This window comes from Amblyomma mixtum, chromosome 4 (genome assembly GCF_055824585.1).
Source record: "Amblyomma mixtum isolate Tamu chromosome 4, ASM5582458v1, whole genome shotgun sequence".
Lineage (NCBI taxonomy): Eukaryota > Metazoa > Arthropoda > Arachnida > Ixodida > Ixodidae > Amblyomma > Amblyomma mixtum.
The window spans coordinates 10,721,764-10,744,193 of NC_143015.1; the positions used below are offsets into that span (position 1 = coordinate 10,721,764).

At 47.9% G+C, this 22,430-nt stretch overlaps 1 protein-coding gene across 4 annotated transcripts in view; it reads left to right on the forward strand.

Annotated features, from left to right (window-relative positions):
• LOC149345681 (uncharacterized) overlaps window positions 1–22,430 on the forward strand; it is a 77,930-nt gene that overhangs the window by 31,273 nt on the left and 24,227 nt on the right. For all 4 annotated transcript variants that reach the window (XM_089586175.1, XM_089586177.1, XM_089586178.1 and 1 more), the window contains 4 exons: window positions 6,948–7,147; window positions 14,876–15,024; window positions 18,294–18,410; window positions 20,765–20,866. In XM_089586175.1, coding sequence (XP_089442301.1) covers window positions 6,948–7,147; window positions 14,876–15,024; window positions 18,294–18,410; window positions 20,765–20,866 — 568 coding nt within the window. The remainder of the gene's footprint in view (window positions 1–6,947; window positions 7,148–14,875; window positions 15,025–18,293; window positions 18,411–20,764; window positions 20,867–22,430) is intronic.

Consider the following 22,430-nt stretch of genomic DNA (forward strand, 5'->3'; position numbering starts at 1 on the left):
ATTACTCGCTTAATCCAACTCGTAAGCACAGGCAGACGTCAACAATACACCAGGAAAAGGCAACACACGGCAATGCAACGCACGCAACAATAAAACATAAATTCTTCTCTGCCAGCACGTGAAACGACTGCGTGCTCGAGCTGCGCTTCCACCACTCCTTGGCACTCCTCTTACTAGCAGCGCCCCCTGGCCGCCTGGCGCACCTGTCATCGCTACGACGGCCGCGCCTCCTCCATTGCTTCCCAGCCCGGACGACGCACTGCCCAAGGTTCTAGAGCACTGTAATATCATGCTCTTAAGGTGGCGCTTAAGTGTCGCCTCCATCTTTTGGGGGGCTGCACACGGGTGAAACTGAAACCGCATGGCTGGAGAGAGTGTGAGCCACCTCTGCAAGGGCGTGTCCCACAGCAGCGCTTCTGTCGTGAGCTCTCTATCCGCTCGCAGCTCCCGCGTGGACACTACGAACAGAACATGCGACACCTACGCTGCCATGTGATGTGCGTTCATGGCATGGTTAGCACTCTCTCCAGCCTGTGGCAACAAAAATGGCACCTGTGAAAATATAAAAACTATAAACGGTGGACAACAAAGCTCTCTAGGAACGAGGAGCCTAACAGTAGTATTTTGAAAGTAAATTATTCGATATTAGTTAATCAGCCTGTTAGTTAACACGCCTTAGCTCTATTCTGGTGCTCACAGTGTTAGGCCAAAGAGAGCGCTCCTCGAACTCGGGGCCTATTTGTGAAGCTTGAAAGCTGTCTTGGGTGAACAGCCTGTACGAGGGGGTGCTGAGAAGTTCCTGGCTTTGCACAGAAAGAATGTTGCCAGAGTTTTGAAAGTGCGCATTTATTCAACATATTCCCCCCTCAGTCTGATGCACGTGTTGCATCGTTCTTTCAGCTTTTCTAGTCCATTAAAAAAAAATTATGTGACAGGTCATCAAACCGGCTTTCAGCAGCAAGTTTGACGTCAGCAATGTCGTCGAAATGACCACCCTTCAGATGTTTCTTCAAGTTGAGAAACAGAAGGTAGTCAGAAGGGGCGAGGTCAGGTGAATAGGGGGGATGTTGGACCAATTGGAAACCCAGGGCCTTCAGTTTGACAGCCACAACATTGGACGTGTGTGCATCATCCTACAACAAAGGGATTCCTTTGTTCAGCTTTCCCTGCCGTTTCGTCTTATTTGCCTCTTTCAGCTTATAGAGGAGGCCGGCGTAAAATTATCCGCTTATACTACAGCCCTGAGGTAGGTAGTCTATCAACTAAACTCAATCTTTGTACCAGAAAATGGACGCCATGACTTTTTTGGCCGATTTCTGGGCGCGGAATTTCTTCGGTCGCGGGGACCCACTGTGGCGCCATTCCTTTGACTGTTCCTTGGTGTCGGCATCATAAATGTGGAGCCATGTTTCATCCTCAGTCAGTAATCTATTCAAAAAGTCTTTTGTAGTATCAAAATGGGTCAAAACAGCTCTGGATGCCTCAACTCGAGCCGCCTTCTGTTCGCTGTTCAAACATTTCGGCACCCACTTTGCTGAAAGCTTGCACATGTCTAGGATATTAGTAATAATGAAACCAACGCCCTCCCAGGAGATGTCCAATATGTGGGCTATCTTTTTGGTCGATATTCGCCCTTCCTCAAGAATCAGCTTATGGACAGAATCGCTTGTTGCCGGGTCTGTTGAGGTTGTGGGGCGCTCACTACGGGGCTCATCTTCAACAGCGCAATGCCCAGTCTTGAAACGAGCATCCCAGGTTTTGACAGTGCTGTAGGAGGGACACTTTTCCCCTAGTGTTAGTGGCATCTCACTGTGAATGCCCTTCGCAGACTTTCCCTGCAGAAACAAAAATTCATCACGACCCGTAACTCCACTGGCGTGAAACTGGCTTGTGCCTCTGCCATCTCACATTCTACCTCAAGTTAAAAATAGTTAGAAAAACCAGAAACATCTGATACTTGCACAGTTACATAAAAAGATATGATTTTTTATGGTAGCAAACTAATTTTTCAATTCGACATGAAAGGGGGCAAAGCTAGGAACTTATCAGCATCCCCTCCTATTTTTCCAGTGTACTGAAGGTACTCAGTACAGTGTACTGAAGGTGTACTGAAGGTATTTAAGGGGGAAGCCTGGCCTTGAAAAAAAAAAATTATTAATGAACTCACAGTTAAGAAATCTTCAGGGAATATGTACTTTTGTGTGCGGATTCTAAATCTGTCATTTAATTTCATGTTAAGCAATTCCTTGAGCACTTATGTAATTTTTTTGCATGTATTTTGTGAAGAGCTTTGAAAAAAATTTCTTGTGGGAAACTCGCTGAAATGTATGCCATTGAGTTCTCCTGACATCGAGGAATGCAATAAGGGTGAAATTGTCTTCCTGCCTATCATAGAACTCAAGTTATAGGGTTTTGAAGTTGTCGCTTCAGAAATGAGAACAAAGGTGTGTATCCCTGTTTCTGAAGTGGCAGCTTTCAGTACCCTACAACGCAAGTTCTATAGGATAGATAAGCGGGCGAGTTGGTGATACATTATGCAAAAAAACAGCACGAACAAACGGGGACGAGACGAAGAATGCACAGGAACAAGCGCTGACTCTCAACTAAAGTTTAATCACAGGAAACACGCTTATAAAAGGAAACAGAAAACAAAAAAAACACCAAAATCAGAACGCATGTGTTGCTATGTGATGTCCAGATATGCAACCTCACAGTCACGCAGGAGCAGGGATGGTTTGTGTGGTGTTCTCGGGTCCCGGCAAGTAAGAAGCGATAAGAACGCGGCGTAGCACTTTATTGGGCAACAACTGAGATGCGTTTCTCCCCGCGGCGCTCATGCAGGTGCTCGCTTTTGTAGAGCCACTGCTGACGTCACTTGGCGCCTCATCACGCGTCTCACACAGCTCACACGGAACGCCGGCCGGCACGCGTCTCACTTGGCTCACCGCGAACGCCGGCACGCGTCTCACTTGGCTCGCCCAGAACGCCAGCACGCGTCTCACTCGGCTCGGCCGGAACGCTGGCACGCGTCACTTCCTCCACCGCAATTTGGAGAGTCACGATGGCTGGTATCGGTCAGGCGGCTTCCTGACTCGCTGAGGGTACCGCCTCGTAAGGCTGTTTCCGCTGACCACGGGTGCAGGGCTAGTTGCGGAGACAGCGGTTGATGAGGGTGGCGGACAATCTGAAAGTTCTGGATAACAGATGTCGCTCTCCTCCTCCACCGCAAATGGTGACGGCGTGTTCGCAGCTGAGGCTCATAGCAAATGATCCTTGTGTCGCCTCCACATGCAGGATCCGTGGGGTGTCTGCACCTTGACCTCGTACGACACTGGTCCGGTGCGCTGCACGATAGTTGCTTTGAGCCATCTTGGTCCGCTTCTGAAATTGCGCACCAAAACCTGTTCAGCTTGTGCAAACTGCAGATTTCGTCCCAGTCCAAGCGCAAAGTTTCGAGCCACTCGCGTCCTAAAAGAGCTGGTCCGCCGTAATCTACGACGTACAACGGAAGGTCACAGACTTGATCCTTGTACCTCACGGCTGCTTTCAAAACGCCGCAGGGCTGGATAACTTCTCCTGTGTACGTTTTCAGTTGCAGTTCCGTTGGGTCGAGTCTTAAAGGCGGTCTAAGTCTCTCGAACTGCTGTCTTGATATTACAGACACCGTAGCGCCTGTGTCTAACTCCATTTGCAAAGGTACACCTTGAATTTCGACATCGACGGTGATGGGACGCCGGGCTTTTTTAGACAGCGTCTGGAGGTTTCCCGTGTCGTCACTTTCAAGAGTGCGTATCCACTTCAATGATTCTGTTGGATACTGCTTGGGACCACGGCAGGCACGCTGAATATGGCCTTTCTTGCCGCAGTTCGCGTCAGTTTGCTGACACACACAATCTTGCTTTCTTTGCCATGTTGTACGCCTCGATGATTTCCCTGGTCAACTGGTCGGGGTGTTTGTACAAAATGTCAATCATGTTTTCCGTCCTTGCATTTTACTGATTTTACTTGTTTTTTTTTGCATAATCAAGTTCTATGATAGGCAGGATGACAATTTCACCCTTATTGCATTCCTTGGTGTCAAGAGAACCCAATGGCATACACTTCAGCGAGTTTCCCACAAGAAATTTTCTTCAAAACTCTTTGCAAAATACATGCATAAAAATTGCACAAGTGCTCAAGGAATTGTTTTACATGAAATTAAATGACACATCTAGAATCATCGCACAAAAATGCGTGTGCCCAGAGAATTTCGTAACTCTGACTAGATTAATAAAATTTTCTTTTCAAGACCAGGCTCCCCCCTTAAAGGGGCACTGCGATGATTTCCTCCGTACCGGTTAATATCATTAAATAGATTCGCTGTTCTTTCCAGGGACCAGAGCAAAAATAATTATTGAAATCGGAGCACGCAAACGAAAGTTATTCCACTCTGAAAATTCAAAATGAAAGGCTCAGGCCAAAACGCACTACACTCGCCCATTTCACTCACCCAGTACCGAGATTGGGCGCTACCAATCAGAACCGCGCCTAGCGCCCATGCAGCGGAAGCGTGCATGCAGTTGTTGCTTTGTCAGGGCTGTAGACAGCCGCGCATTTTTTACGCCGTCTTCCCCCCATGTACGCGACGCCGTAGTAAGGGCATGGGTGACTAACGACAAAGGAAGCCCCCCGAAGTTTCTTTTTAGTCGGACTGGAAGGCTGTCAGCAGTAGCCCCCTCCCCCCCAAACTCGACTCCCGTCTCCTGTCCGGCCTTTCTCTTCACAATTTTGGGCAAGGTGTGTCGACAGGCTTTTTTTTCGCTGCCGTCTTGGTATGGTCACGGCCGGTCTCGACACGCGCGCTTTCTGGTTTGAGCCAACGTTTTTTGAACAGCGCTGGCCGCCACGAAGGTTTGAAGCGGAATGGAAAGTGTCGCCCCTAGCTGTATCCTTGTTAGTTTTCGTTCGCTTTCCCTGCTTCTTTCCAGTTTTTGTGGCATCCGAAAAGCTTTCAGTACTCAGAGACATAATATTTTGGATTCATTTCGCAAGTATAAAGGAACAATATGCAAACTGGACGCCCAGCCAATGAGAAAGGCAGCGCCCTATCTGGATGCCACCTCATTTTCGCTGCTGCAAATGACCGCCGCGTTGCGACACCATCGGCTCGAAACAAGCATTTCTAACAAAGATTAAAATATCAAACATTATGATTTCGGTGATCTCATTGTGCGTTAAAGACTGACAATGTCCCTTACTCTGCATACAAAGAATAAAGACCCCATGCTTTATCTACGTCGCAGGGCACCTTTAAGCAGTGGTCTGGTGGAGCAACCAGTGAGTCCCTTAAATGGCCAAACGAAAGTCCTGTGCCTCCGTGGTAGACGGCTGTGCAGTTTGAGGGGTGGTAGGGAATTTAGGGGATGAAGTGGGCTGTGCACAATGCATCTTTCACTTGATCTTTGCTTGAAATCGTGCACATCCGTATGTATGCTACGCATGTAGGCCTCTTCTCTGTCCCTCATAGCTTGAGTTGCTTTGGGGCGATAAACCCGAAACCAAACTAAAACCAAACCTGTTGTTAGCGGGCACACAGTGTGCTGATTGAACTGCGTGTCCTTTCGGAGTGCTGACAGATTGTTCACTGCATGGTGGTGGATGGGTTCAAGCAGCAACACAGAATTGTGGGCCACTCTCCACAGCACAACTCACACAAGCGCTTCCTAGTGTAGCAGAACTGAAAAGAGAGGCGTGTCACAGGCGCAAGTTTGTCGATAAAAGTTTTACAGGAGCTTTCTGGTTTCCACTACTTTCCAACGTAGAAAAGCCACTGGATTCTTTACTAGGAGAATACGTTTGCACTTGTGAAGAGATTTGAGCCAAAGCGACGAATGAGACCAGTAGAACTGAAATTTCTCATACTCTGCAGTCAGCTCATTCATAGATATTTTCTGAGCACACTCGAGGCATGGTCAGACTGGACATTGCGTCAACGATCTTTCAAGGGAGCGCATTTAAAAATTAAACGAGGAGGATGAGAAATATGCACATTTAGCTGCACATGTCAAGAAGCGTAAACAGTTGCGTGGCCCTGTTTGAAAGGGGAAAGATTGTAGGCACAAGTTTGGGCTAGACGGCGTGGACAGTTTGGAAGCCTTTTACATAAAAACAAGAGGCAGCGGGTGCTTTAGCATGCCTTCTTTATGCGACCGAGACTGACTTTTTGGAAGTGGCTACGTGTAAGCCCGTTTCATTTCAGGCAGCATTTCTGCTTATAATTAGGGCCTGAACGTCTGCCAATAAGCCAGTTTGCAGTTGTGTGTGTGTTTATTCTTGTGTTTATTATTTATTTTATTTTTCCATACTATCGGTCCTAGTTCGGACCCAGATAGGGGTGGACACTGAAACAAACAAGTAGTACAAAGCAAAGTGCACAAAGTCGTAAATCGTAGCAACACCTGTGCTGTTCTAAGGAACCGCAATCGGCACACGCTCAAAAATGATAACCAGAGTTATACAATGACAACAAAAACTGCGACAGTATTATATTTTTTTAATTAATTAATTTCATACTGCAGATCATGATGCTTGTAATATTGTACATTTCTTCAAGGCGGGACCGAAATTGCTCGTGATTTGAGGCCATAATGACATTTTCTGGAAGTTTGTTCCAGTGTCTCGCTGCAGATGGAAAGAATGAGTGCCTGAAGCAGTCCTTCGAAAATTTCACCTCTGTTACACATTTGCTATGCTTATGACGGGTTCTTTGCGTTAAGTCATCCTGTATGTAATGCTGTTTGTCAACTTGTACCATGCCATTCATAATGTCATATAACAGGTGCAGCCGCTTCTGTTCCCTTCTAATCTCAAGGAATCTGTGGCATCTGTGTTTGCGGAAGTACTCCACAATCGAAACGTACCAGCTCGCCCCCAGAAAAACGTCTCGCATACATTTCTCTGCCTGTCAGGTATTCGGAGGCGGACGACAGTGTGCCCATGGACCACCAGATGGAGGCACTGTATCACACGCGAGCCCAAGAACGCTCCGGAGGGCACTGGGGGGCCATCTTGGAAACGCCGCATCCTCCCCCTGCTGCTGCTGCGGTTGGTGGGGACACAGACGACCCCGCACCAGAACCACGGCGAGCACTCTCAGCATCACCCACTGGTGAGCACGCACTTCCCTTCTCTCTGCGGTGTTATTGGGAAGGATGCTGAAGGGGGGTACTGCTTTGAAATCCCCAAAAAATGGCCCTAGGAATTGATTTTTTGATAATTGGTGCTTGTATGCTTCTTTTTTTATGCTGTTCCAAGGTTTGATTGCAGAGATCAGTGAGCAAGTACTCCTCTAAAGAAATTCTTTCGTTTGCCATGGCAATTGTGCATTGCATCCCGAACAATGGGTGTTTTTCTTCATTACGGTTTTCTGCATAGATACTCGCCTTGTTGAGCAGAGTTCTTCACAACTGTTTTGTCCATTTTGATCCATTTTGTATTGTTGCACTCCTAGCTCTATAGTGCAGGTCTTTGTTTTTTCAGATTTGTGAATTTTAAATTGTATGAAATTTTCTTCACACTTTCAATATGTCAATGGGCACTGCATCCAAAAAGTTCAGTACCAAAATATGTGCTTTATGAAAAAAAAATTTCTAAGAATGTCTTGACCTGTTGTAGCATGCCAGTAGAAACTCAGTGAATGTTGAACCAGCCTTCTACGACATTTCCTTAACTCTGCAGCCTTTTAACGAGATGCAGAGGAAAAATATATATATTAGAAAACATGTTTCTGCACATATAACAGTGCAATTTTAAGAGAAGTCATAAATTTATTGCTAATATGCTCAGAAAATTTTATATAACTACATCAAGAAATTAAAAAAAAAGGTGTTGCAGAAAGCCACGTCCCCTTTAGAAGCTCATTGAGTACAAGTTTAATTTGGCCCGTGTCTATTGATCACTGCATTCTGATGACAGAGAGGCTGCTCTCACTGAAAGTGGAGCTTTTATAAGATGAAAAAGGTCAGAAAATGAAATGCAGGTGTCGCATGGTCACCAGATTCCACAAACGGTGCTGTCATCGGGACAGTTTTTCATTGGGGTATTACAGACGCTAGGCTACATTGCCATTCATTTGGTGGTCACAATGTTGACATCAAGAAACAAAGCAGCAAGAAACAAAAGTTCCATTACTTAACAGGTGTTGCACACTGTTGGGTTACAGCGTTGCTTGGGAGCGTGAGCAAGCAGTAAAGGATGGGTGTGAGAGCTGACAGTGTTGGGTAGCTATCAGCTCCAGCTGTAGCTGTTTCTTCTTCAAGGGTTTTCAAAGCAGCAGCATACTCATACACTTCCCTCCATTCTGTCCCTGTAAAGCTTTCAACGTCTTCGTCTTCAGATGCAAGGTCTATGGTTTTGCCTCTCTCATCCACCTTGTTTCCACATCTTGTACAACTCTTTCACAGTCTGTTCATGTCTGTCATGTGCCTTTGGGCTGTGCTTGTAATGCCCAACAATGGCTCTTGCTTTCTTACAAAGCACAGAAAGGCCTGGAGTTGTTTCCTTAGTGCCGTTAATAGCCAGCTGCAAGGAGTGGGCAAAACAAGTTCTTGCAAACCAAGAAAGAGCATGTGCGGCTTGTAGTGCTAGTTTGCACAGTCATAGGCGCAAAACCAAAAGTATGTTAGCGCTTCACACGGGATTCCCTGGGTTAGCGTTATGGGGTTTAAAATGGGGGGAGATAAATACGTTCTCCCCGCTTAAGCGTGGCTGACACAGTTCAAAACCGCGCGGACCCCACCCCGTGGTCGCGTACGCTACTGAGCGCACGCCGACCACGGCGGGCCTTGCTCTGCGGGAACAAAGGAACGACACACTGGCTGACACAAACAAGGCATTTATTGCTATAACAACAATAACGCCAGCTAGCAACAAAATACACTGAGGAATCGAGGATGTCCGACTCACCAGCACGGCTACGAGCGAACGTTCGCCCACGCTAGGGCAAAGGGATAAGCTCCGAGGCCAGACGGGACGGGGTGGCGGGAGCAAGTTCCGACTACGAGGCGCCCGCGGCCAAGAGCGGAGCTTTGCGCGTGAACGTCCACACGCTATCCTGTCCCAGGGAGAAGAGAGCCAGCTATCCCCCGCGCGCGCGCAGCAAAACGCCATCCGTGGCGCTGGTGTCGCTACGACGCGAGCGCCCTCCCCTGTTAGTTAAAGTAACCAAAACAGAAGAGCGCGTTTCGGAGGAGCTAACAACAGTGGGGTGTAATGCGGGAAAGTGAACGCAGGGGACGAAGGCGTCCCCACATCCCCCCAACCTTAAATAGACCCACGCGCCTGCAAGTTACATGCTATGGAGGAGTCTCCTGGTCCTCATGCACTTGAGGCAGGTCGTGCAGCGGAGGTCACGCCGACAGAGTGCACGCAGTCTTCCGCGGTATTCCGAAGGCGGCGTTAAGGTCTCCGCTGGGACGACTCGCATGGCCCGCGTACTACGTGCCCGCAGGCCCGCGAAGAGGAGGGCCGGTTGACCACTGCAGGCCAAGATTCCGCAGTAGTCGCCAGGGGAACAGCAGCCAGAGGTGGCTGCTGTCTGGTCTCGCCACGGCTGCCCCGGATGGATGCGGCGAACAGGATACAGGCCGCTCTGTCGCAGCAGGCGGCAGCGAGACGATGTGCACGGGACAGCAAGCCGGAGTGGCTCCACTGGATCTGAAAGATTGCCAAAACACACTCCGCATGCCTTTAACGTAGGTCACGGGAGGGGAAACGGCGTGCACAAGAGCCTCGTGGCTCAATGCTCAACTCGCTAGCAAAACGTGTCGGGCGGCTGTGCGACGCAAAGTTCGAGTGAACAAAGCCCTTTCTTGAGTTGAACGAGAATGCTCAGTTCATGCGAGGTTAAAAAAAACGGGTGGGCCAGCAAAGTGCGCCCCCTCTCAATACCACGGTCCGGTGGTCGTGTCACTTTTGACAAGGTGCAGGCAGCTATGAATAGCCTTAGGCCTCACTACCATAGTGAAGGTCGACGATTCCCAACAAAAGAAAGACCCGAAACGGGTTTCGTGCGCGCAGCCGCGAGGAGACATCAGCGTTGTGGGGTGGTCCTCCCCGCTCACTGCACAAAGCAGCTTCTGAGCGATCGGCGCCCACCGTATCGGACGGTGTCGGAACGCCCGGTACCGAGCTGCAATACCAGCGAGCTCGTATTGGCACCCGTGGCCCCAGGCCACCCGGCTCCCGGAGTGGCGACTCCCAGAGTCGAAAAAGAGACAGCGAGAAAATATATACAGAAAACTCGGACCACCCACGCGGCTTCCGTACTCACTCGCTTCGGGCTCGGCAACTCCGCGGGCGCTAGGCCTCGCGCTCCCTCGATGCGGACCAAGTGGTTCTTGAAGAAACTCCAGGAAGAAAACTTCACAAAAAACATGCTGAGCATGTCGAAAAGTTCAAACATGCTGCAGCGCAATACACCTCGCACTCAAGAAAGCATGCCGCAGGTCCTAGCGATCAAAATTCACACTAGGCCTACCACTTGTCAAGTACGGACAAAGAGCGTTCCTCGAACCGAACTGACAGTCGTCCAATGTTCCAAGAGCAGGCCCCACGTTGGGCTGCCAGATATGGGGTTTAAAATGGGGGGAGATAAATACGTTCTCCCCGCTTAAGCGCGGCTGACACAGTTCAAAACCGCGCGGACCCCACCCCGTGGTCGCGTACGCTACTGAGCGCACGCCGACCACGGCGGGCCTTGCTCTGCGGGAACAAAGGAGCGACACACTGTTCGACACAAACAAGGCATTTATTGCTATAACAACAATAACGCCAGCTAGCAACAAAATACACTGAGGAATCTAGGATGTCCGACTCACCAGCACGGCTACGAGCGAACGTTCGCCCACGCTAGGGCAAAGGGATAAGCTCCGAGGCCAGACGGGACGGGGTGGCGGGAGCAAGTTCCGACTACGAGGCGCCCGCGGCCAAGAGCGGAGCTTTGCGCGTGAACGTCCACACGCTATCCTGTCCCAGGGAGAAGAGAGCCAGCTATCCCCCGCGCGCGCGCAGCAAAATGCCATCCGTGGCGCTGGTGTCGCTACGACGCGAGCGCCCTCCCCTGTTAGTTAAAGTAACCAAAACAGAAGAGCGCGTTTCGGAGGAGCTAACAACAGTGGGGTGTAATGCGGGAAAGTGAACGCAGGGGACGAAGGCGTCCCCACAGCGTGCACAGCCAAGCACGTGAAGATGAAAGTGTACGTCATGTGACGGCAGGCATGGGTACGCTCGTAACGCTACTCCGCACAGTCAAAGGCGTGAAAAGGAAAGTACAGTGGCACAACAATGCACAGCGTTCACTGGGAGAGTGTAGAGCTAGCACAGCCAAATGCATAAAGACGAGAAGTACGCTATGTTGCACGATAGAGCAAAGTATTCCCATGGAACTCCAGAAAGCCGGCTGCAGTGCGGGCCGTGGTGTGACAGCGCAAGTATGCCACTAGCGGCCGTGCAGTAGCACAATGTCAGGCGCTGGACTAAGCAACTTCGATATTCGGCCGTTTTTAGGGTGATGCTAACGCAATTTTACTTCACCAGCTGATTTTGCGACGCCGTGACGTTATTCAAAAAGGCCACATTTTCAAATGTCTAGGCCAAGAGATTTTACTTCGGCTGGAAATTTAATTCTGTGTGCAGCATGTACACAGTTGCAAACGCTAAACGCGCGCCGTAAAATGCTTCTCTCGGTTACACCGCTCACTTATTTGCACCGGAATTTGACTCAGATACGATAGTCTTGCTTTTCCAGCACCAAGTTTGGACGATGTGCTGTCCGGATTTGATCAGAATTATTCGTGAATACACATTGTCTACAGCATGGCAACCCCTCCATAACAATCGAAGAAAAGGAGCAGCGCCAAAGCATGCAAACACAGGCAACGAAAGGAGAAGGCACAAGCGCTGACCAACAACTGAATTTTATTCAAGGAAGGCACAGCTTAAATAAGGCGAGGAACAGAGGTGAAGAGGAGGAGAACGAACAATCGTGACAAACAAAAAAGTCAAACATTAGCTTCTTCTAAAAAGTCGACCTCTGCTGCAAAAAGTGATAATGAGGGAGTGCTGATGCAAATGTCGCCATATCTCTTAATATAGTACACTTCCAGGCTAGCACGGGCACTCTTGTCGGCACTCTTACCTAGCATCCTAGTCTCATCCAAACGAGCCACGCATCCTCTGCACTTAATTACGTGCGCAACCAAATGTGCATACTGATCTTTTAATTGACTTAATGAGACTAGGATTCTAGGTAAGAGTACCGACAGGACTGCCCGTGCTAGCCTGGAAGTGTACTATATTAAAGGTGCACTGAAGAGGAATCTGAACTCGTCTTTTTGCCGCGGGAACTTGATCTACACGTTCCGAGCATTCTTAGAAACTGCGACTGATTGCCTTGTGTGGCCGATTTCCCTAATTAATTCGGATTAACATCCGGCTCCCGCCTTTTTTTTTTTTTTTAATTCTCCCCGTACGATTGGCGGAGTCGACCAACGCGTGGAGTGCCTTTCAGCCAGCTCCGTGGAGGCTTGCCGCTCTGCCATCGGGGGAGTAATACGTAGTAATCCATACAAGCAAATAGTCCGCGCATATTTTTATTTCTGCGGACTTATTTTGCGGCTATGTTATCTGCGAATGAAACTGAACCTGAAACTGAATGAAACGGAAACCTAAAAAACAAAATAAAGCGAATGCAAAGCCTCCACAGAGCTGGTTGAAAGGCACTCCACGCGTTGGTCGACTTCGCCCACCGTACGGGGAGAATTAAAAAAAAAAAAAGGCGGGAGCCGGACGTTAGTCCGATTTAATTGGGGAAATCGGCCACACAAGGCAATCAGTCGCAGTTTCTAAGAATGCTCGGAACATGTAGATGGAGTTCCCGCGGCAAAAAGATGAGTTCAGATTCCTCTTCAGTGCACCCTTAAAGGGACAGTGAGGAGAGCACTATTAATATTTTTTTTATAGCAAAATCCGATACTTCGGCATGTCATGGCTTTGTTGTCACTTGGCCGGCAGCTAAAGATGCATTTATTTCTAAGAAATTTGGATTCGAAGTTGAAAAAGTTTTTCCCGCCGCTCTGATTCAAACTTGGGATTCTCCTATGACGACACAGGACTAAGTGACGTGCAACATGACGTGAACATGACGTAACGCAGACTCTGTGATTTCTGGCAGCCAGCAGTGCGGCCTAGCAGCAGCCGAAACGAAAGCTACCGCTGGCCGCACGTTGAAGGCATCTATCGGCTATTGCGGCCGTCGCTACAGTCGCTTCGCTTACGTTTGCACTGGCGTTTTGCCAGCGTTACGATGGAGCCCGCTCTCAAAGTCGTCAACGAAGTTCTCGCAAATAGACACCTTTAGCATACCGTGTACCTTGTTACCGCTAGCGGAATACCGGGAGCCCCCCTAAAGTCGGTGAGCAGGCGCTGATTGGTCCCGATGCTTCAGGCGCGCGCGTAGCTGCCGGGCACGTGGCGCCATCTGGCGACGTCAAGGAGATTTGCGCATGCATTGGCTGCGCCTCAGTGATTTGTTGTGGCTTCTCGGGTCCTAGAGTTGCTAGAACCATTGGTTCTAGCAACACTGCTTTGTCCTATGACGTCATTACGCTTGTACTTGCGAGTTTGGCCTGTGGCGGCGATGCCTGTATTTTGGTTCTTGCTCTTTTCTACGTTACAAGAGCTTTGTTGTCAGTATGAGTGGCGTTTCTGTAATTAGGAGCTGGTATTCTGCCGATACAAGCAACTTCAATTTCTCCTCAGTGTCCCTTTAAGAGATATAGCGACAGTTGCATCAGCACTCCCTCATTATCATGCTTTGTAGCAGGGATCAACTTTTTAGAAGCAGCTAATGTTTGACTTTTTATGTCCTGTTGCTTGCTTGGGCTTGCTGTTATCTTTCGCGATTGTTCGTTCTCCTCCTCTTCACCCCTGTTCCTCGCCTTGTTTAAGCTGTGCCTTCCTTAAATAAAATTCAGTTGCTGCTCAGCGCTTGTGTCTTCTCCTTTCTTCGTCTGTGTTTGCATGCTTTGGCGCTGCTCCTTTTCTTCGATTCAAAATGCACCAACTAGCCCAAAAAGAAGTTTTATTGAAGTACCTCCATAACAAGCAGCTATCATACAGTGCGCGTTTAGCATTGCAGCAGTTAGAAGTCTACATAAGTCTTGTGAAACGAATGGGCATCTCGAAATAGACTGTCGTCGTCACCACCTTGCACGAGACTTGGTAAAGCTCCGAAGGTAGGCTATGCGACCTCCTGCAACTTTTTTTTCGTTACCGCATTTCATTTTTTGCCATTTACGGATTAAGCAAGCCTATATGTTTAGTATTTCAACAAGAAGGGATAGCTGTGCAATAAAAGACATTGTTATGCGCCGGTGCTCATGCTTGCGCTGGCGCGCAGCGGCTCTGCCAGCTTAGCGATAACTGCCAAAAGCGTCAAAAGAAAACAGGAAGGGAGGAAGTGGGAGTGAAAGAAGAAATAGGGGCGGTAATGAAGAAAATGAAAATTGTATTTTAGGAAAGGAAATTGCGCAGTAACTGTCTCTCATATTTCGGTGGACACCCGTCAAAATTCGCGCACAGTGATGTCAGGACCATTTCGACCAATCTGAAACGCGGACAAATTTGCTAACACGTCTCGGTCACGACAGGATGAGCCATTAAAGGCTTTCGCATTAATATGTCACAGAAAGCTTCTGAAAACCCAGAAAGCTCAAAAACCCCATTTTTGAAAATTAGTGGCGGCCTTCCCCAAGACACCTGGTATAGGGGTCCATTGTAGTCTTGAGGATGCAGCCACTCGGCCTTTGGCTCATCAGTGCTGCCTGATCGCCTGCAGGTGGGAGGGGTGACAGCACTGGGGGACCCCTGAGCCTGCCGGCCGACCTGTCCTCGCTGAGCTGCTCGGACGCAAACCAGTCCCATGCGGACGGGTCGTCCCTCACGACCACCTCTGTGCACCTGGACCTGCTCTCAGAGACACGACAGGTCAGTTCAGTCAACAGTTCCTGCACAAGATTTGTTAGTTTCACGGTATACATACTGCCGGCCAGACTGTGGTGGTCGCCAGCTGGCAAGAGCATGGAACACGAAAACATGCCACGCAAGGTAAAACTTTAGATATAACTAGGGGTCGGACTATTTCAACTGTTTATTTTTGGAAAATTTGGTGGACTTTTTTTTGTTTCGTTTTCTTTTCAGAAACCAGAATTCGTTTTTTTTTTTCGTGAATTATTTTTTCCTGCAGATGAATTACTGACTTTTTTTGGCAATATAATGTTGCATGTGAGTACGGTCAGAAGTCACTTAGTTATTTATCCTGGCCTTTGCCAGGTTAAGCATTCGATTTAGGAATAATGCATAATTCATTGCATTTAAACTCATGCTTGTCGAAGGATATGTTATTACTGAAAGTAACAGTGGTGAAATCCTAAAGGCGGGATGTCATGTAGGTGTTGAAATGTTGCCCTAGGTTGAGCAAGAGGACAGTGGGCATCGCATGGTCTGCATGGTCTGCGTCTGTGTGTCAGTATCCTTGTATGCAGTGGACGAACCTAATTAAAGAAGCAGCTGGCCTAGGACGGTAATGATGCTGAACAGCGCTACACTAGCATGCAACGCTAGTTGAGGAGGTACTTGGAGCCTCTCGGTATGCGGAGCAGTGCCTCAAAAATTCCGGGGGCACTTTGACGATCTAAAGCGCACGAGGCGAAAGCCTTTACACGCAACTTGCCGTAGGCTCACACGAGGCGGCTATGGGGCGACTTGGATTGGCTAGTCATGACTAATTAGTCATGACCCATGGATAACTAGTCATGACTGGTTAATAACTTACCAGTCATTATTTGTTAATGACTAACTATGCATGACTAATTAGTTGATGACTGGCTAATGACCAACTAGTCATGACATGTGACTAGTAATGACCAATTATGACTTTCACTTCAGATGTAACGGACTTACAGAGTCATGGCCGCGAATATGAGCACTTAAAGGCTTTTTGCCTTAAAGGGATACTGAACCAAACTTTTGGAGCTGCTCTTTTACATGTAAACAAGAGCTTGACTCCTAAAATTGACAAATTCGACAAGCATTTTATCAAAAAAGGTGGATAATACATTTTTTTTGTGGTTTATTGCCGTATCATTGCACCTGGTGGCCGCCGGTGGAAGCTATGACTAGACGTCACTACTCCCGCGCGCCCACCGTTCCCGCAGGAGCACGATTGCCATCGCTGCTTGCGGTTGTCATCTGCTCATGGCGTACACAGATATGTCAAGATGTTAATCGATGCTGTCTACATACCATAACCGTATGCGCCCTTACGTAAGCTAAATACAGCTATTTTTTCCGGACTTTACGCCATTTCTAACATTCTGACTTTTAAAATAGAGGTAAGACGATGTTTAGACTAGTGGCGCCATCTGGTGGTTAGGAGGGGAACCATTGTTGTCAACAAACCGACGCCCCTCTTAGCCTTAAGGGGGCAGAATCGTCACTCTAAATAAAAAATAAATCAAATTTATTACTCATACGTGTTCTTATGGGCGACAGGCGACGAAGCGAAAGGCTGGTTGCCCATTTATGGCCACTGAACGCGCTAAAGAAGGCTGTAACAACGACGAAACCAGTCCGAAGCGAGGCTTCATGCATCGAAGGGCGCTGCCATATTTGTCTCCCCAAGAGGGTGCCATTACGTCACACTCCTCACCTCGCGCCACCGAGAGGGCTTGGCGCGCGCTCATGAAACATCGAAAATAAAACCATCCGCTGAAAAATATGCGCAGTGACGACTAGATTTCGATGTAATCACATTCTGAGAATCTATTTTCAGCGTTTTTGTTCAATTTTAAGATTTTGCTTCAGTATCCCTTTAAAACATACGACTGCGTTGTTTTATGCGAAGGTACCACCATCTCACCACGCCCCTGGCTGGCATACATGATTAATTTTCTCTTTGGTTGGGTATAATTGCTACTTAATAATCAAGCTAGCTACATCATTTATGCCATGGATACTGACCTTTTTCAGTTTTTCGAAAACTGAATTCAGCGTACCTTTTTCGTTCCTTTTTTTCTGGTTTAAACTGAAAAGTACAACCCCTAGTTATAGCAAAGGGAAAAAAAACAAAAATAATGAAACTCCAAAGTATAAAGTTCGTTAAATGTGTCTTACGGAGGAAATAGTTTTTAAGGTATGACGTGGCAATTAAAACTGTTCTCTTTATTTATCCATGTAATGTAACCAAATCTAGCTCAGGTTTTTAACGTTTCACGCTGATTTCAGAACAGCATTTTATTTAAGCGAGCTTCAATAGTTATTAAATAATTTCAGGTAACACCATCGTAAGGTCATCCCTGGGCTGCTAAATAATTAAGAAAAGACTGCACTAGTTTTTTATGTCGTCATGTTCACAAAGCCTTCTTTTGTGCAACAAAGCTATTACAGTTCCTTTTTTAGATGATCATTACTTGTGGAAATAAAAGTTACTTTTATAGCATGCGTATTTCATCATAGCATTTCTTACAAAGATACATGTAAACAACTTTTTCATTGCATTTACGCCTTGATTAATATGGATGGAAACTTGCTGTCTGGGCAGTGCTCAGGGCAAAAATAGCTAGCCCATTGGCGTCCACGTATTTCTGTCGCGGAAATATGCATTAACGCGATATGTTAGTATTGCATTGATATATATATATACATTAATAGTATATAATACTTATTAATATATTAATAATATATTGGTATCAGAAATATGTATTAACGCGATAGTGTTAAGGAGCTCATGCTGCAGAAAAGCCAGCATCGGTGTTGTGGGCCGTTGGAGTTGCAACCCGAAACACGAGAATCTCCATTTAAAAAAATCTTGTGGAGATACCGGGAATCAAACCAATGTCTTTCAGGTTACGAGGCGAGCACGCGCAGAACATGCTACGAAAGCTCGTTGGTTTGAACTGAGTAGAAAATGAACCTAGTGAATGCGTTGTGGTCTTTGACTTCGTGAAGTGTCTTTGTGTACTGATGCGTACATGAGTAATTATGAGTGTGGAAATTTTTAAACTGGACCCTTTAAAAATCGCCTTCTGCTCTGTAAAGCATTTCAGTTGACCGCCATCAGCTGTGGCAAAGTAGTGCCATCTATGTTGCAGAGATGAAAGTGAATGCGAATAGCTTGCGCTGAGGTACGATAGGTGGTGTTGTGACCGTGTTCGGTCCATGGACACCAGTCTCTCACCTCGCTTGTTGTGTTTCAGTCCCTGCATCCCAGGTGGCGCCGCTGCTTTGACCGGCTGACGGCCATGGCGAGGGGCCACCTGGTCCGGCGGCTGATGCAGACCCACCGCGTGCGCTCCATCATCCAGACCATCAAGGTGGGGGCACGGCCACCTTACGTGGCAGTCCAGCTGTGCGAGCCCTTTACTACGGTGTCCCTCATAGCCTGAGTTGCTTTGGGACGTTAAACCCCCAATAAACCAAAACCACTGTCATCATTTAAAAGTCACGTGCACTGCAGGCTGCAAAAAAGGGCTCTTAGAATGATCAATTTCGTTGCACCTAGAACTTCATCGCAGCCTTAATTTAAACAAAATAACATTATGCCACTAAGAGACCTAAGAGACTATCATTTAGCAATTTTTGTAAACAATGTTATCTGCAACCCTAGCACCTTTCCTTTAGTTTGATACAAGGCTCCTCCGTCCAGTTCTCGTTCTGCCGCTCATGGAAAGTTCTTGCTTCCAATATCTAACAATCATTATGGTCATCGATGTCTCCGTTTTTGTGGTATCAAAATCTGGAATTCTATCCCATGCTCAGTCATATCTTCACCTAGTACATTTAGAGCATTGAAGAATTTTTTCCTTCACACAGAAGCGTCTCAGTAAAGCAACACTATATGCGCCTGTGGCATGGCATAATACTGTTGATCTACTGAACATGGCAGTCTGAATGTAGAATGACGTTCATTTTTTCTTTGGTTATATGTATGTCATATGATAGTGTTTGAGTTTGTATAATGTTGTTTTGTACTGCAATTGTTTCATTCCATACTGACCAAGAAGTATGTTTTTTTTTTCCTGGATCGTCAGTAGACTTATTTGTATTCATTTTGGGATCCACGGCTAGCCTCTGGCTAAGGGTCCGTGAGTGTCTTTATGTAATTACATGCGTACTTTGAAATAAAGAAAGAAAGAAATGCAAAGTGAACGCTAAAACCAAACCTGTGCAAGCACACGCTGATATCCTGGGCCTCTGAAATGTACTCTTGCAATCAAAACTGAAATCCAACCATTCCACTTGGTTGTCTAAACTCATCACTACTGCTTTAAAAAAGAAAAAGGACAGCATAAGAACCAACAAAAGTGCTCACTGTAGCCTTTCACCTTTGAGGAGCGCGTGGCGAAACTGTCACCGTGATCGGCGACTGGCGAAATACATCCTCTCAGTTTCATTTTTTACGTCGCCTCCTCGTGTTATGACATGAAGAAACAAAACTGAAACCAAAGAAATGGTGTTGTAGATGAAAACTAAATGGCAAGTTCAAAACATCGGTCGTATGGCCTGTGGCGCAGTGACAAAGCGCATAGCAATATCATGAATAATAAAGCATAACCTTGATAAACAATGCAAAAACAAGATGAACATTGCAAAGCAATGGCAGTGCTGCCGCTCTTACTTCACAGCAAGACTTTGGTTTGAGCTAGTTGGTGCAGAGACATAGCGAGGACGAGAAGACTCAATAGACAGGATGGACACCTGTCCTATGTATTGCATCTTCTCATCCTTGTTTTTCTTGCGCTGTTGTATTCCTTTACCTAATTCGCATTCGGCCTAACTACGCAAGGAGCCGCCGTGGTGGCTGAGTGGTTATGGTGCTCGGCTGCTCACCCAAAAGACGCGGGTTCGATCCCGGCCGCGGCGGCTGGAATTTCTTTGGAGGAGAAATTCTGGAGGCCCGTGTACTGTGCGATGTCAGTGCACGTTAAAGAACCCCAGGTGGTTGAAATTTCCGGAGCCCTCCACTACGGCGTCTCTCATAGCCTTAGTCGCTTTGGGACGTTAAACCCCATAAACCAACCATAAACCATAACTACGCAAGTTGACTGTCATTGTGTTTGTATTTTCTGCATCCCAAAACATTTGTGGGTACCTGTACAATCGTTCCATTGTATGCATTGTGTGCATGTGATGCAGGATAAGAATGGGGTGGAGTGCATATGGCAGGTTCTCTCTCAGGTCATGAATGGCAGTTTACCACTATCCCTCAAGGGAAAAGTATACAACAGCTGTATCCTACCGGTACTCACCTATGGGGCAGAAACATGGAGGCTAACAAAGAGGGTTCGGCTTAGGTTAAGGACAACGCAGCGAGCTATAATGGGAAGGAAAATGACAGGTGTAACGTTAAGAGATCTGAAGCGGGCGGAATGGGTGAGGGAACAAACGCGGGTTAATGACATCCTAGTCGAAATCAGGAGGAAGAAGTGAGCTTGGGCAGGGCATGCAATGCGAAGGCAAGATAACCACTGGTCCTTAAGAGTAACGGAGTGGATTCCAAGAGAAGGCAAGCGTAGCAGGGGACGGCAGAAAGTTAGATGGGCAGATGAAGTTTGCGGAGATAGGGTGGCCGCAACTGGTGAAGGACAGGGTTAAATTGGAGAGACATGGGAGAGGCCTTTGCCCTGCGGTGGGCGTAGTCAGGCTGATGATGATGATGATGATGCAGGACACCCTGGAGTGTGCCCTCCGTCTGCACGGGGATCCCCACATCCGCAGTGGGCTGGTCACCGCACAGGACGTGGAGCTGCACCAGAGGCTCATCACACAGGTGGGGGTCTGCCTGCTCACGCTGAAAGGAGGTAGTATAAGTTAAGGGGGGAAGAGGGTGTTAGAAATAAATTTTTACCCATGAAGTCACTACCATGAAACCTTTGGGGAACATGCATTTGTGCGTGCTCACTCCAAATATGTAATTTAATTTCATGTACAACAAGTCCTTGTGCACTTATGCAATATGTTTGGTAACTTTTGCTGAGAGAGTGAAATAGATTCTACTGTAGAGAACTTGTTACATTGCATCCCATGGGTTTCCCTTGACATCAAGCTATGCAATAAGGGTGAAATTATCATCCTGCCTGTTATAGAAGACGACTTATAGGATTTTGAAATCATCAGTTCCTTTTCGTTTGTGAAGCGGCAAATTCAAAAACCCTGTAACTGAACTTCTATGATAGGCAGGGTAATAAATTTGCCCTTATTGCATAGTCTGATGTCAAGACAAGCAACGACATGCGTCCTACCAAGTTTCCTGCAGCAAAATTTATTGAAGGCTCTCAGTAAACATATTGCCACATTCCTGGACATTCTCGTGGCGCCGTCTCCTGGCCGAACTGTCTCAACCGCCATCCTGGCTAGCCTTAGCCATGGTGGCGGGCGGGGTTTCTTCGTCGTCTCTTCTTCGGGTTCCGCTCGGGAGTTCGCTGCTACCTGGCGCTGTTCAGTAAAACGTGACCTGGCTGTCCCGACTGTATAGCCGTGACATATTTGGTGGAGGTGCTGGGTATCGATCCCAGTACCTCTCGCCTACGACGCTGCCTCCTGAAGATCTTCGAGACCTTGTAAGGAGCATCGTTCGCGAAGAACTCACGAAACTCCGCTTCGAAGCTCCACAGGCCAGCGTCGCCGCCCTGTCGGACGTGGTACGGGATGAAATCCGTCGAGTGGTGCAGCCAGCACCAGTTGTTCCGGAGCCGCAGCCGCAACCCTACATCATGACCTACAGCGAGGCACTTCGACGCCCTGGGGCAGTGGCACAAGCTTTTTCACCTGTGCCGGCTGTGCAGTACCCACGTCCAACTGTGCCCACCACCGTGCCGCAGGAATTCCGGCCCGCCATGCGTAAAGCGGACATGTGGCGAACGCCGAGGAACCGGCCACTCTGCTACCACTGCGGTGAGCCCGGCCACATCCTGCGCCACTGCCCCTACCGTCGGATGGGTTTAAGGGGTTTCGCTTCAGACGCTCCTCGACCACGCTACGGCGAGCGACCCCAGGAGATTGAACAATACCTGACGTCCAACGTGCAGGCTCAGACCGTGCCGCGACGCCAGTCTCGATCCCCATCGCCCAGGAGACTCTCTTCTCCCAGCCGCCCGTCGACCTCTGGCGAATTCAGAGGTAGGTCCCCACGGCGGGAAAACTGAAGACGGCGTCCTCTGGGGGTAGGGCCGCCGCAGCTAGAAAGAAACAAGAGCCTCCACTCGACGATCTGCAGCGACGACGAGACCAACGACCACCTAACCCGACGAGCCCACCGCCGACGAAGAGCCAGCAGTTGGCTTCTACGGAAATTCCAGTAACCGCCGATAACTGTGAAGTAACCGCACTGGTAG